Consider the following 14,586-nt stretch of genomic DNA (forward strand, 5'->3'; position numbering starts at 1 on the left):
CCTAATCCCTTTATTGCAAAGATTATTTTTTTACTTGCCAAAATTATCAAAATTCTTGTCCCCATTTGAGAATTTTGAAAGAGAAGAGATTAACTAATGAATTTTCTTTTCAAGTAAGTATATATTTTATTCCAAGGAAAACCTTAGCCTTTTTTAGATATTTTAAACTCCCCTTTTAAGTCATTAATTTCAACTTGAAGAGAGATGATTTTCTTTTTAAGATAAGCCTGAAAGTTATTTGATCTAGTTTAGGTAACACCTAGAGGAGTTGAATGGTGTTTAAACTTTTCTGCTCAAAAATGAATTATTTTATATTCATATAACAAACATTTTTTCAATTTAGGAAAGCCTAAAAACACTCAATACAAAAACATAAGATTTTTATATGGAAAACCACCCATATCATGTGCGGATGTAAAAACGACAAGGTCAGACTTTTAATCATTAATAAACTATTTGAAAGTATTATACATGGTTTTAGTTGGTGGAAGCTATCGTTAAGTCTTACTACCCAACACCTACAATGCACTTCACATTTGCGATATAGCACTACGTGTGCTCTTAGTGGATCTAACCTCAGTGTTTGAGAGGATGTAGATCTCCTTTTCAATCCAACATAAGCGAAAACAACATTCCTTGAGAGTTTTAGGAATAAGATGACGAATTTGGTTTTTCAAAAAATTTGCATCAAACCAAAAACCTTTTTAGGTAAAACATTTATAGGCATAAGAAGCTGGCAGACTGGATCTAAAATTTTCCAAAATAAGACCTTAAAAAAAATTAGAAAATCAAAGTTCCAAAAATTTTGGAGAATTCTATCATGGGTGTTTGAGTGCTCATGGGAGCACTTGAGTGCTTAAGGAGATTTTTTAAACTTTTTAAAAATTCTTTTAGCTTGGTTTTAAAACCATTAGTTCGCACCATGCCTTAACAAACACCAATTTGTCATTCTTGAACCTTTTGATTTTTACTTGTGCCATCCTGATTGATCACATAACAACTTTGAGTCTTCAATGAAGAGTAAAACACAATTTAGAAAGATTCTAAACTAGAATGAAAGGAATTATATAGCCTAATATACCAACAATCTTCTCCTATGATAATTTTATGAAAAAAAATACAAATTACATAAACCCCCTAATACTCTTCAATGGAGTTTAAGAATCTCTCAATAACTCTCGTCTAAACCAAATCATTCTTGAACATGCAGATGATGATAAATCACATCTAAAAGTGGGCAATACCCCACTACTTGTGACCTGCACACACAAACCAACCAAGTACTCAAGTAAAACAATGTGTGAGAGAAAACACAACTCATAAATTCTATCAAATCAAGGTAAGAGTAGATGGATGTGAGTCATGCATACAATGGATATCTAATCAATAGTATCAATAAATTGTCTCCCCATTTTTGTCGCAAAAATGACAAAGAAGGAATAAACAATGAATGCACATAAGAGAAAGAGAAACAATTAAGCAAAAGAACTTCAACTTATTTTTAGAATGCTTCTTTCTTGGTAAGATCTCTTAAGAAACCCTTCTTGAAAATAGTTTTTTTTTTTTTGTTTTGTTTTTTATGATGGAAAATTGTTTTCTACCTTAAAAACTATATTTGGTAAAATTTCACTAAAATAATTTTTTGAAAATAGGTTTTTTTTTTGGAACAAACGCTTTTAAATATATATATATATATATATATATATATATATATATATATATATATATATATATATATATATATATATATATATATATATATATATATATATATATATTGTAGAATATTTCAAGAAATAGTTGAAAATATGAAAAATGTTTCAAGAACCTTTGTATCTTAGATTTGTGCACTTCAGTTTCATGAATAATATTAAACTAAGAAAACTGTTATTTATATATTAATTTCTAAATAAAATTTTGTTGCTGGAAATAATTAAAATTTATTTTAAAAAACTATTTTCAAGAATTATTTTTGAAAACGTTGCTAAAAAGACAAAAGTCCTTGGTCATTTTTTTTTCTTTTATATTTTTATCTTTATCTAAGAGGCCGGTCTTTTTTTTTTTTTAATGTTCCATAATCCTTGTGAAATTGTAACGTGTAATTCATTTATTTGACTTCAAAAGTTAAGAAATAATGAACCTTTCATTATTGTAGTTTGTCTTGTAGTAAGAGACTTAAAAATCCACGTACAAGATGTCTTTCTTTCTTAAGTCAAGTCAACAAAATGGAGGTGGAAGAAATAATGAACTTTCATTATTGTAGTTTGTCTTGCTAAAAGCTATGTATAACGGGTCTTCGTAAGTCAAATCAATAATCAAATTAAAAGAAATAATAAACTTCCATTATTCTATTTTAGAGACTTAAAAAGCCATATATAACGGGTCTTCTTTTCTTAAGTCAAGTCAATAAAATAAAAGTAGAAGAAATAATGAACTTTCATTATTGTAGTTTGTCTTGCTAAAAGCCATGTATAACGGGTCTTCGTAAGTCAAATCAATAAATCAAATTAAAAGAAATAATAAACTTTCATTATTGTATTTTATCTTGTAGCGAGAGACTTAAAAAGCCATGTATAACGGGTCATCTTTTCTTAAGTCAAGTTAATAAATCAAATTAAAAGAAATAATAAACTTTTATTATTGTATTTTATATTGTAGCAAGAAACTTAAAAAGCCATGTATAATGGGTCTTCTTTTCTTAAGTCAAGTCAATAAATCAAATTAAAAGAAATAATAAACTTTTATTATTGTATTTTATCTTGTAGCGAGAGACTTAAAAAGCCATATATAACGGGTCATCTTTTCTTAAGTCAAGTCAATAAATCAAATTAAAAGAAATAATAAACTTTTATTATTATATTTTATATTGTAGCAAGAGACTTAAAAAACCATGTATAATGGGTCATCTTTTCTTAAGTCAAGTCAATAAATCAAATTAAAAGAAATAATAAATTTTTATTATTGTATTTTATATTGTAGCAAGAGACTTAAAAAGTCATGTATAATGGGTCTTCTTTTCTTAAGTCAAGTCAATAAATCAAATTAAAAGAAATAATGAACTTTTATTATTGTATTTTATATTGTAGCAAGAGACTTAAAAAACCATATATAACGGGTCTTCTTTTCTTAAGTCAAGTCAATAAATCGAATTGGAAGTTTTTCCTTTTTTTTTTTTTTTAAACCAACTTCTACTATTACTTTTATTAGTTATTTTGATCATTTGATTAAATATTGAATTATTATTATTTTTTTAAAATTTTCAAGTACAAACCATTTCATGTTAAAAAATTTAAAGTGGATCTAACTTTCTTTACAAGTTAAGATATCTTGATTAAAGGATAAATAATGGATTGTAATATTTCAACTTTAATTAAGTTAATTTATCAATATTCAAACTAAGTTGGAGAAAAAAAAAAGACAACACCTCAATTTTAGTTTTCCATTACACATGGTTATTTCTTTTTCTTCTTTTTCTTTTGCTTATTTGACACACAATGGCAGCTCTAGTCATCATACCTTTCAAGACTCTAAACTCACACAAATTTTCAATCTTTTCATCATATCTTTTAAAATTCTTGTCACTCATAAAGTATTTAAGACTTAATTTTAATAAATTCATATTTTTATAACTATAACTAAGAGCTTTGACCTATTAAAAAATGAATCAAAAATCGTTTGCAAGACATTAAAATTTCATAATTATTTCTTTTACCTTAAATGTAGTTGTTATGTGTTTGCTAGTTCACATATTTGCAATATACCCTAGGATGGTTGAGCTATGTAACATGCTTCTCGGAATCAATTCATTCGGTTTTTTTTTTTTCCTTTTCCCTTTTGGTTCTACTCATTTTAATGTAAAGAAGAACCAAAACATATTCACTAGTTGATTTTACCCTTGGTTGCACAACTAACCATATGGAGTCTAGACTTGAAAATTTTATGCATTTTGGGTCTAACAAGTTATGATACTTAGACCTAGCATTACATGTGAAAGAAAACAAAAAAGTAATAATAAAAATATAATTCTCATTGGAAAATTAAAATTGTTATGAAATATTTTATTTTCTCATATGTTGTTTAGATATTGATGGATTGACTTGTTAATTAAAGTTGAAATATTCTAATATTTTTCTGTCATCAAGGTGTCTTATGTGGTGACTCAAAAATAGTATTAATAAATGATAAAAGAGATTGTTGCTAATCTTCAAAATTATAAAAAGTTTATACACTTTGCTAGTCTTCAAAATTATAAAGCGTTTATACTTTAAAAAAACAAAATAAATAAACATTAGTCTATATTGAATGTGTTAATATGAAGTACATTGTAGCTATAATTTTTTAAAGGATTAAAGAAAAAAACCATTCAATATTTTGCTAGGTATAAAAAATCTTATTTATTACAAATTATTTTGTAGATGATGAATCATTGATGAAGATAGGCTAAGGAATTTATAAAAGGTAAAAAGTAATTATTCATATAAATGAAAAGTGAAGGTTATATTTGTTAAGTATCTTTAAAAGGGGATTTCAAAACATTACTTTCTCTAATAATAATAATGTAAACTCAAAATATATGTAAATGAAAATAAAAAATAGTATTTTTATAAACTTAAAAATAATATATTTGTTTTTTTAAATATTTTTAGTCATAATTAAAGGTCATCATATCTGTCAAAAATTTATCTTTATATTATTTATTTTAAAAATGATTATTCATTAAGAATCATTTTGATAAAAGGTAAAAAATAATTACCATATAAATTAAAAGTGGAGGTTATATTTGTTAATTATTTATAAAAGGGGATTTCAAAACATTACCTTCTCCAAAAATAACAATAATAATAATATAAACACAATATTGACTCAAAATATTATGTAAATGAAAAACTTAAAAATAATATATATTTGTTTTTTTTTTTTTAATATTTTTAGTCATAATTAAACTTCATCTACTCATCACGTTTGTGGGAATGGTATATAAGTCAATGCCTGCTTTGCTCAGAAATCAAAAACCAAAACTTGTTAATCCTTGTTATTACACACTATCCTTGCTCTGTGTTGAACATGGGTACAAGCCCCTTTCGATATTTTATTTCCTTTTTTCTGCTTATGCTATGTTTTGAAGCCTGTTTGAGGGTGGGTGATGCTAAAGTTGGGTGCAGAGAGAGGGAAAGGCAAGCACTCCTTCACTTCAAACAAGGTGTTGTGGATGATTTTGGAATGCTTTCTTCTTGGGGGAATGGGGAAGACAAAAGAGATTGTTGCAAATGGAGAGGAGTCGAGTGTGACAACCAGACGGGTCATGTGATCGTGCTTGATCCTCATGCTCCGTTTGATGGATATTTGGGAGGTAAGATTGGTCCTTCATTGGCAGAGTTGCAGCACTTGAAGCATTTGAACCTCAGCTGGAATGATTTTGAAGGTAATTATATACATATATACCTTGTGAAAATTCATCAATTTGTCTCAGCAGAATATAATTCTCTATTTTTCCAATTTTACAGGAATTCTTCCCACTCAACTCGGAAATCTTTCCAACTTGCAATCCCTTGATCTCGGCCATAGTTTTGGGTTTATGACCTGTGGAAACCTTGAGTGGCTTTCTCACCTTCCTTTGTTAACACACCTTGACTTGAGTGGGGTTCATCTTAGTAAAGCAATCCATTGGCCACAAGCAATTAATAAAATGCCTTCCCTAACTGAGTTGTACTTGAGTTATACTCAGCTTCCTCCGATTATTCCAACAATATCCATTTCCCATATTAATTCCTCCACTTCTCTTGCTGTGCTTGATCTCTCCGTGAATGGTCTCACTTCTTCAATATACCCATGGTTGTTCAACTTCAGTAGCAGCCTTGTTCATCTTGACCTCTCTATGAATGATCTAAATGGTTCAATTCCGGATGCTTTTGGAAACATGACTACTCTGGCATATCTTGGTCTCTATGGGAACGAGCTACGTGGTTCAATTCCGGATGCTTTTGGAAACATGACTAGTCTGGCATATCTTTATCTCTCTTCAAATCAGCTTGAAGGTGAGATTCCGAAATCCTTGAGAGATTTATGTAATTTACAGATACTATACTTGTCTCAGAACAATCTCACTGGACTGTTGGAAAAAGATTTTCTGGCCTGCTCTAATAACACATTAGAGGTTTTAGATTTATCTCATAATCAATTCAAAGGGTCATTTCCCTGGCTTTCAGGATTTTCACAGTTGAGAGAATTATATCTTGAATTCAATCACCTAAATGGAACTTTACCTGAAAGTATTGGACAACTGGCTCAACTTGAAGTGTTGTCCATTCGTTCAAATTCATTGCGAGGCACTGTCTTGGCAAACTACCTTTTTGGTCTCTCCAACCTGTCTGTCTTAGACTTATCTTTCAACTCCCTTACATTCAACATAAGCCCTGAGCAAGTTCCCCAGTTTCAAGCCTCTCGTATAATGTTGGCCTCTTGCAAATTAGGACCACATTTTCCTAATTGGCTTCAAACTCAAAAATATTTGTTGGACCTTGATATCTCTGCTTCTGGAATTTCTGATGTCATTCCCAGTTGGTTTTGGAATTTAAATTCAGGTTTAGCATGGTTAAACATTTCCAACAATCACATCTCAGGCACTTTGCCAAATTTACAAGGAATATTTTATTTGGGAATGTGGGATATGAGTTCAAATTGCTTGGAAGGTTCAATACCACAATTTCTTTTCAATAATGAATGGTTGTATCTCTCCAAGAACATGTTTTCAGGCTCAATTTCTTTATCTTGCCGGATTGCTAATCTGTCTGGTTCGGGTTTGTCCCATCTTGATCTCTCAAATAATCGACTGTCAGGAGAACTACCCAAATGTTGGGAGCAGTGGAAACATCTAATTGTTCTTAATTTGGCAAATAATAATTTTTCTGGGAAAATTAAAAATTCAATTGGCTTGTTATATCGGATTCAAACATTGCATTTACGCAACAATAGTTTAACCGGAGCATTGCCTTTGTCCTTAAAGAACTGCAAAGATTTGTGTCTTGTAGATTTTGGAAGAAATAAATTATCAGGCAAAATACCTGCATGGATGGGAAGAAGCCTATCAAGTTTGATTGTTCTCAACCTAAGATCCAATGAATTTAATGGAGGCATACCTTTAAATCTATGTCAATTGAAAAATATTCAAATGTTGGACCTCTCAAACAACAATCTATCTGGTACTATACCAAAATGTCTCAACAATTTAAGTGCCTTAACTCAAAAAGGGAGTTTGGTCATTTCTTATTATGAAGGAGAGTTGAATGGTTGGAAGCTCTCCTATCTTGATAATACATTGGTTCAATGGAAAGGAAAAGAACTAGAGTACACTAAAACTCTTGGACTTGTGAAGAGCATTGATTTTTCGAATAACAAGTTAATAGGAGAAATTCCGTCAGAAGTAACTGATTTGGTAGAATTGGTGTCATTGAACTTATCAAGAAACGATTTGATTGGACCAATCCCTGCAACCATTGGTCAATTGAAATTATTAGATTCTCTTGATCTATCTCAAAACCAGCTTAATGGTAGAATTCCAGATAGTCTTTCTCAAATAGCTGGTCTAAGTGTTTTAGACCTATCAAATAACACCTTGTCAGGTAAAATTCCATTAGGCACTCAATTACAGAGCTTTAATACCTCCACATACGAGGGAAATCCTGAACTTTGTGGGCTACCTCTTTTGAAAAAGTGTCCAAAAGATGAACCTGGGGAAGCCTCCTTCATTGGTTTTAGTAGTAAAACAGAGGATATTCAAGATGATGCAAATAATATATGGTTTTATGGAAATATCGTTCTTGGATTCATCGTCGGATTTTGGGGAGTTTGTGGCACTTTACTACTCAATAGTTCATGGAGATATGCCTATTTCAAGTTCTTGAACAAGATAAAAGACCGAGTGTATGTGACAACAACAATAAATATGAATAGACTATGGAGGAGCTTCCAAATTTAAATGGTAAGATTTCTCAAATTCTCTCCTTAGTCTTTTTAATAAATTATATTACCTTAGTAGCCTCTTTCTATTATTGCTCAAATCCCTATTCTATTAATTAACTTACCTTCCACAACTTATGGAGATAAAATAAGATTTTTCAAATAAAAATATCATATTTTATTTGATTAGATGTGAAATTCAACTATAACTAAGGAAGCCTTGAATATTTTGATATACCAAATATAACAACACCACATTTTTAGTTCTCATTGTACATATAGATAAATGTTATGGCTTGAGAATCATAGTTGAAAAATTATAATTATCACTATTTTTTTCTCATCTTGCTTTTACTTACAGTTGTACCTTTTGCTGAAGTTCAGTCAACTTGCTTTAAGAATATTTGAGGTTTTATTGTAAGAAGCATACTACCATACTTTCCTTTATATTAATCAAGAAAAGTAAATTTGCTTCTATTGAAGACATTTTTTTCAAATTGATGAATATTATTTCATTTGTTGTATTGCAGAACTTCAATTGGGTTGCATCTCAAGGATTAGTAGGTAATATATGCTTGTGAGTAATGAGTTTATTTAGTATTGGACAGCCTGAATGTAAGAGCATTTGTGTTTATTGAACTCATCATCTTATAAATAACTTTGGCGTGTATTAAGTTTGTTTATTTGATAATAGGCGTGGCTTAAGTTTCTTATGTTATGCTCTATTTAGAGCGAATCAAATATATTAGAGGATGATATCAAGTCCTTTGTGGTGCAATGCTAGAAACTACTTCGCTTTAAAAAAAACGTTTTCTTTTGCTCAAAAACCAGTAGCAACTAAAGCCATAATTTAAAATGGGACATGGTAAGACTAAGAACAGAAACTGAGCACTCTGTTTTTCTGGTGCCCAAGCATGGAAGTTATTATAATAAAAAGAAACAGCTGGTCAGAATAAAACAAAATTCAAAACATGGTGTTTCTCACAATGCATATTGAGGCTTCATCCACTGATATTCCACAACAGATTAACCGTCAAAAACCCTTATGTTGAGTAGGAGAAAAGAAGCTCCATACTTCTCAGGACATACAGAACAACACCTTGGGTAGAGACCTTGACCATGCTTGCAGAAATGTGTTTTTGGAGCAGCAATCCGAAGTATAGGAGGCTTCATATTTGGGAACACTCCTCATTCAATGTATCATTGTGACTGAGATGACTACATATTGAGGTTTGATCAGTTCTAGGAAGGTGACTGGTTATCATAAAGCATTTACCAACCATTCTTGAATACATACTTATGTGATTTAGCAGGATGGAACTGCAACTAGTCATTAATTAAGCAACAAAAATGGCTGTGGTAAGATTCTGAGACATTGATTGTATATTCCATTGTTTTTTATTTGAGGTTAAATTCGGCTTTTGTTTTTTTTACTTTTTAATTCTCTACTGCTTACATGCCTCTTGTATCTGAAGAGGCTAATTGTTCATGCGGTTGAATTTTGCAACATTTTCTTATTGTTCGGGGCTTAAGCTTCTGTTCATTTTTTCATTATTATGTTTTTGTGCTTTGTTTTTTATGACTAATCCCATGCCACATAGTGAAGTGTTCACAGAGAATGACTGGAAATTTGTCCAGCTTGGGCTTGCTCTATTTTAGAACATTTTAGCCATTCAAGACATCTCGTTGCAGTAGAAGGCTGGGAGTCTGCACGCCACTCAATTTTTATCTCTGAGTAACCAATTTTTGGTGCTGTTATTCTTCATTGATTTAGAAGATGAGCTGTTATTTTTGGGGATATCTGTGTTATAATACACAATAGTATGCATTGGGATATGCTACTACTGAAAACAGAACAATCTGTTTTTGTGGCGTCCAAGCATAAAAGCTATTGTCACACAGCGAGGTCTGATTTCCAACTGTGAATCAAATTGCTCGAGGTACTTCATATGCAGATCGCTGCAAGTGGCTTTGGCCATCAATCTCCTTCAGGGGATGATAATATTGAGATTGCAGTGAAGGTTTGGGTGTTTGTCACAATGCCTGTTGAAGCGTCATCAGATGATATTTAGTCATCAGATGATATTTAATGACAGATAGGGTATCTGTGGGGTTGAAATCTCATTACATGCGGCAACACAGTTCTTGATATTTAATGACAGAACGGTAAGCGAACTTTATATGTAGTTTTTTCCCTTCTCATGGGTTCATTTGTAAGTGTCCCAATTTTCAAACAGATGAATAATGGATGGTGAAAGTGTCCTACACATCATAGAACAAAGAACAAGGAACAAGGATCAGGAGTTCCCTTTACCTCTTGGGATCTGTGTTGACACATCCATCTCAAATTTCACTACTTGCATTTTCTTTTGGGAAGTTTTTATTGAGGACAGAATAATAAATTAGCATATAGCTCTGTGATATCTGTCTAACCATGCTGGCTTTTCCATTTTGCAGATTTGCATGCTAGATTTAGTGCTTAAACTATCACTGGAAGATTCTAAAGAGCCTCAAACAGCCCACATCCTTCTTTAAAAGTTAGATTTATGATCAGACTGATCAAGGGTTGACTCATTTTCTCTTGAATCTGATCAAATCCTTCGACTCTCATACTAACCCAAAAGGTTTCCCCTTTCATTTCAACAACTTAGAAGTTCATTGTTGATGATGATGTTGCTGTTATATTCATTATTATTACAACTAATTTGATAAGCAATTATTGTTATTATTTTTCTTTATCTTATAACACAATCATATGATAAATGGAATATAATGTCATGACTGCATTGAAATTCTTGACCAAACAGAAAAATGGGAAATTTTGCTGTCTATTTTAAAGCATTGTAATCAATATAGGGTATCATGATGATGAATCAAGTCAACCTTGCCCCTACACTTTTGTGGTTGTGAATGCATTGAAAGAAAGTAATAATTCAGTCTGTGAATCAAACAGGCCATTAGTTCTTCGAAAGACTGATACTCGAGATGAATGGGAATTTGAGGCTGTAAGGCTGGGACGATGATGTAAACGGCACTCGCCAATGGGTTCCTGAATGGTCTGCAGTTTCTAATCCATGTGATATTGCTGGGGCTTGCCCTGTGTAGCTTGGACTGAAGCAAAACTAATGCCTCCAGCATGTACATGCCTGCTGGGGGCTTCTAATGTGGGAGACGGCGGCCAGTGCTCAGAGAATTCTTCGGTGTCAACCGCGAGATGTGATAATAATCATCGGAATTCGACTGCTTCCAAGCTGAAGATGTCGATAGTGCAGCAAACTAAGTACTATTATCTCATTTTTCCGATTATAGCAAATTACAGTAACATCTCGCCATTATCACAGTGCGGTGATGCTTGTTTATCAGACTGTGATTGTGCTGCTTCCGTGTTGGCTGCTAAACAACTTGGAGTTTGGTGGATTCGAGGACACGAGTTCGACCTTGTTTGTGAAGGTTGGGCCTAAGGGATCACCTGGAGGCAACGCAACAGGATTTGGGGATTCATCTGATGGCCTCTGAGACAAGGTCTTAGTTCTTCCAATTGTTCTCAGCATGACTGTCCTTGTAGGACGACTCTGCTTCTTGTTATACCACAGTGTGTACAGGAGGAGGGCCTTGAAGAGAGCCCTGGAAAGCCCCTTGATTGTGTCCGGCGCTCCAATAAATTTCAGTTACTGTGATTTGCAGTGCAGAACCGGCAATTTGCACAGGTCAGCATGTACATATACATATATAGACTTTGAAAAGGATGAAATTGCTTGAACAAAGCCAATTAGACTTGATCAATGAGGATTAATGTTGTCTTCTTTTTTTTTTTTTTTTTCATGAGAGTTTGGGAGTGTATACAAGATGGGACATTGGTTGCAGTGAAGAAGCTTGACAAGCCTCTTGGGAAGAAGGAATTCATAACTGAAGTGAAAACTATTGGCTCTATGCATCACATGAACCTGGTTCAACTCTGCGGCTACTGCTCAGAAGGCTCTCACCAGTATGCATTTCATTTCATTGCCTAATACCAATTACCACTAACCATATTTAAATTCTTATCATCCTCTTTGGGGGTCAAGCATACTATATCTTCGAGCTTGTAATGGGGTTGGAATTTGATGATTCTTCACAGGCTTCTGGTTTATGAGTTCATGAAAAACGGTTTCTTGGACAAGTGGATATTTCCCTCAAAGCATTGTCGGGACAGACTGCTAGATTGGGGAACTCGCTTCCATATAGCCATTGCTACTGCACAAGGTATTGCTTATTTTCATGAGCAGTGCAGGAACCGGATCATCCACTGTGATATCAAGCCCGAAAACATACTTCTAGATGAGAATTTCTATCCAAAAGTTTCAGACTTTGGACTAGCAAAGCTGATGGGCAGAGAGCATTGACATGTAATCACTATGGTGAGAAGAACTAGTGGTTATTTGGCTCCAGAATGGGTGAGCAACCGACTTGTTACTGTAAAAGCCGATGTCTACAGTACAGATAGCTTCTTTTGGAGATCGTTGGTGGCTGGAGAAACCTTGACATGACTTTTGATGAAGAAGACTTCTTCAATCCTGGGTGGGCTTTTAAGGTATAGATCAGTCAAGTTCTTGCTTTTGTAAATCACAAATTGTTAAGTGTTTGATATTTTATTAACAAAAATGTCAATTCCTCTAGGAAATGAGTAATGGGACGACGAGAAAAGTTGCAGACAGGCGATCGACTGGAAGGGGCAATGGAGGAAGAAGAGCTGGAAGAGCATTGAAAACCGGCTTTTGGTGCATTCAAGATGAGGCTTTCATGAGGCCTTCAACGGGGGAAGTGGTGAAGATGTTGGAAGGATCACTTGAAATCAACACACCGCCAATGCCACAGACAGTGCTGTAGCCCATGGACGAAGGCCTAGACAATGTATACAGAGCCATGAAGAGAGAGTTCAACCAGTCCAGCTTCATCACCATCAATAGTACCCATCCTTCATCAAGGGCTACATGTAGTTATTCCACAATGTCACCAAGATAGCAAAGGAGAAATGGAACAAATTTTGTTGCTGTCCAAGAATTTTATCCCCATGATACTTTGATACTGTCCAGAAACATAGTATTTATTGACCATTTGTTAAACTAGTAGAGAACTTTGCATAATGTTGTTGCTAAGATTTCAAATGGTAAAAGAAATTATATTAATTGCGAAACAAAAACATAAACAATTAGGTTGAGGTACGGAAATCTCGTTCTTTTAAAGGAGATTTAAGCCATTTCTAGTTTGACAATTTCAGAAATCGGTATACTTGACTTCTCTTTGGTTTGTCCCCTCAAGGATACAATGGTCCAAGTGATTTGTTGCATAGCTCACGTCAATATGCATAAAGCATAGAACTCAAAGCTAGCGGTTCACAAACAAACCTATTTTTTTTGGCCAAGAGAAAATAAATAAATAAAAAGGAAGAAGGCAGAAGATGACTAAAAAAATGTGTTAAAGTTATATGACATTAGGAGGGTGAGTCAAGGCTAATCATAAAGTTTGAAATGTTCAACAATTTCAAAATAATTCAATCTCGATAAATCCCATTAACATAAATGATATTTAATATTTTTTAATTTCCATAATTTTACATTTGTAACTACAAATTTAATAACCCATTATGCCAACTTTAATCCCTATAACTTTCATATATAACCACAACGTTAGTAACTAGTTTCTTTAATCCCAAATCTCCATTTTTTTGAACTTTTAAAAACTTTTTTGGACCTCATATGACTTAGATATTGATTTGATAGGTTAATTATGCTTAGGGGGTGTTCAATTGATGCTTGAAAAAAATCAAAATAAAAAAAGACTAAGAAATGAGTAAGGATACAAAGCATGTCAAAATATGATATCCCACATCGGATATGGAAGAAAGTTCTTGACACTATATATGTAGAGACTCCTCTTAATTATGTAAACGTGTCTTAAAACCATGAGGGTCCCTTTGGGTTTAAAGCGAACAATATCTATACTACGAAAAATGTGATGAATTCTCGCATTCTTCATACCCTCCTCCACTTCTTTGAACTTTAAAAAAAAAAATTGAACATCATATGATTTTGATATTGATTAAATAGGTTAATTACACTTGGTGGGTATGAGATTAATGCCCGAAAGAATTGAAATCGAAAATTTAAAAAAAATTTTGAGGATTCCTCACACTCTTCATACCTTATCAAATTTCCACTTCTTTCAATTTTTGAAATCTTTTTTGAATGTCATATGGATTGAATATTGATTAAATAAGTTAATTTAGAAGGTGTGAAATTGATGTCTGAAAAAATCAAAATCCAAAAATATTAAAAAATTAGCAAAGAGTGTGGAATTCCTTATTGCTACTAATTATATTATTATTATTATTTTGTATTTTCAATACTTCAACCAATATTTGATGTGATTAAATTTAAAATGTAAGAAAGAATTTATTAATACAATTTTCAATTAATAATTAGTACACAACTATCTTAATTTTTAAACATTGTATACTTATTTAAATTTATTTTCATATTTTTATAAAAGTGTAATTACACTTACAATTTATTGAAATTTTTGTAAAGCTCCTGAGACGTAAAGGTTATATCACGATACTGAATTCTGCTATGCTCGCCTTTCAAGCTCTGA

The 14,586-nt window shown here is 32.3% G+C and overlaps 2 protein-coding genes across 6 annotated transcripts; both read left to right on the forward strand.

Moving 5' to 3' along the window:
* Positions 1–4,998: 4,998 nt before the first annotated feature.
* Positions 4,999–13,079, forward strand: LOC100262816 (receptor-like protein EIX2). Of its 5 annotated transcripts, XM_059733863.1 has the most exons (9): positions 4,999–5,422; positions 5,505–7,978; positions 8,487–10,122; positions 10,414–10,580; positions 10,910–11,236; positions 11,320–11,663; positions 11,783–11,941; positions 12,074–12,526; positions 12,613–13,079. In XM_059733863.1, exons 1-2 carry the CDS (start codon positions 5,065–5,067, stop codon positions 7,973–7,975), a joined length of 2,829 nt encoding a protein of 942 aa, XP_059589846.1. In that variant the 5' UTR covers positions 4,999–5,064; the 3' UTR covers positions 7,976–7,978; positions 8,487–10,122; positions 10,414–10,580; positions 10,910–11,236; positions 11,320–11,663; positions 11,783–11,941; positions 12,074–12,526; positions 12,613–13,079. The 5 variants fall into 5 exon arrangements, with proteins under 5 accessions (XP_059589846.1, XP_019081561.1, XP_019081562.1 ...); XM_019226016.2 differs by having other exon boundaries at positions 10,910–11,663; XM_019226017.2 differs by having other exon boundaries at positions 8,487–8,520; positions 9,558–10,122; positions 10,910–11,941.
* LOC109124191 (G-type lectin S-receptor-like serine/threonine-protein kinase At5g24080) lies at positions 11,082–12,338 on the forward strand. The gene is made up of 4 exons (XM_059743415.1): positions 11,082–11,406; positions 11,522–11,663; positions 11,783–11,941; positions 12,074–12,338. Exons 1-4 carry the CDS (start codon positions 11,082–11,084, stop codon positions 12,336–12,338), a joined length of 891 nt encoding a protein of 296 aa, XP_059599398.1.
* Positions 13,080–14,586: the final 1,507 nt, after the last annotated feature.

The sequence above is a fragment of the Vitis vinifera genome, chromosome 16, assembly GCF_030704535.1.
Source record: "Vitis vinifera cultivar Pinot Noir 40024 chromosome 16, ASM3070453v1".
Classification (NCBI taxonomy): domain Eukaryota; kingdom Viridiplantae; phylum Streptophyta; class Magnoliopsida; order Vitales; family Vitaceae; genus Vitis; species Vitis vinifera.

What these genes read in the sequence shown, in the direction of transcription:
- LOC100262816 (XM_019226015.2), top strand. Translation starts at nt 5,065, where the DNA reads ATGGGTACAAGCCCCTTTCGATATTTTATTTCCTTTTTTCTGCTTATG. An exon ending in CAGCTGGAATGATTTTGAAG is followed by an intron (nt 5,423 to 5,504) that starts GTAATTATATAC and finishes CCAATTTTACAG; the next exon opens with GAATTCTTCCCACTCAACTC.
- LOC109124191 (XM_059743415.1), top strand. Translation starts at nt 11,082, where the DNA reads ATGCCTCCAGCATGTACATGCCTGCTGGGGGCTTCTAATGTGGGAGAC. An exon ending in GTTCGACCTTGTTTGTGAAG is followed by an intron (nt 11,407 to 11,521) that starts GTTGGGCCTAAG and finishes CTGTCCTTGTAG; the next exon opens with GACGACTCTGCTTCTTGTTA. An exon ending in TGCTCAGAAGGCTCTCACCA is followed by an intron (nt 11,942 to 12,073) that starts GTATGCATTTCA and finishes GATTCTTCACAG; the next exon opens with GCTTCTGGTTTATGAGTTCA.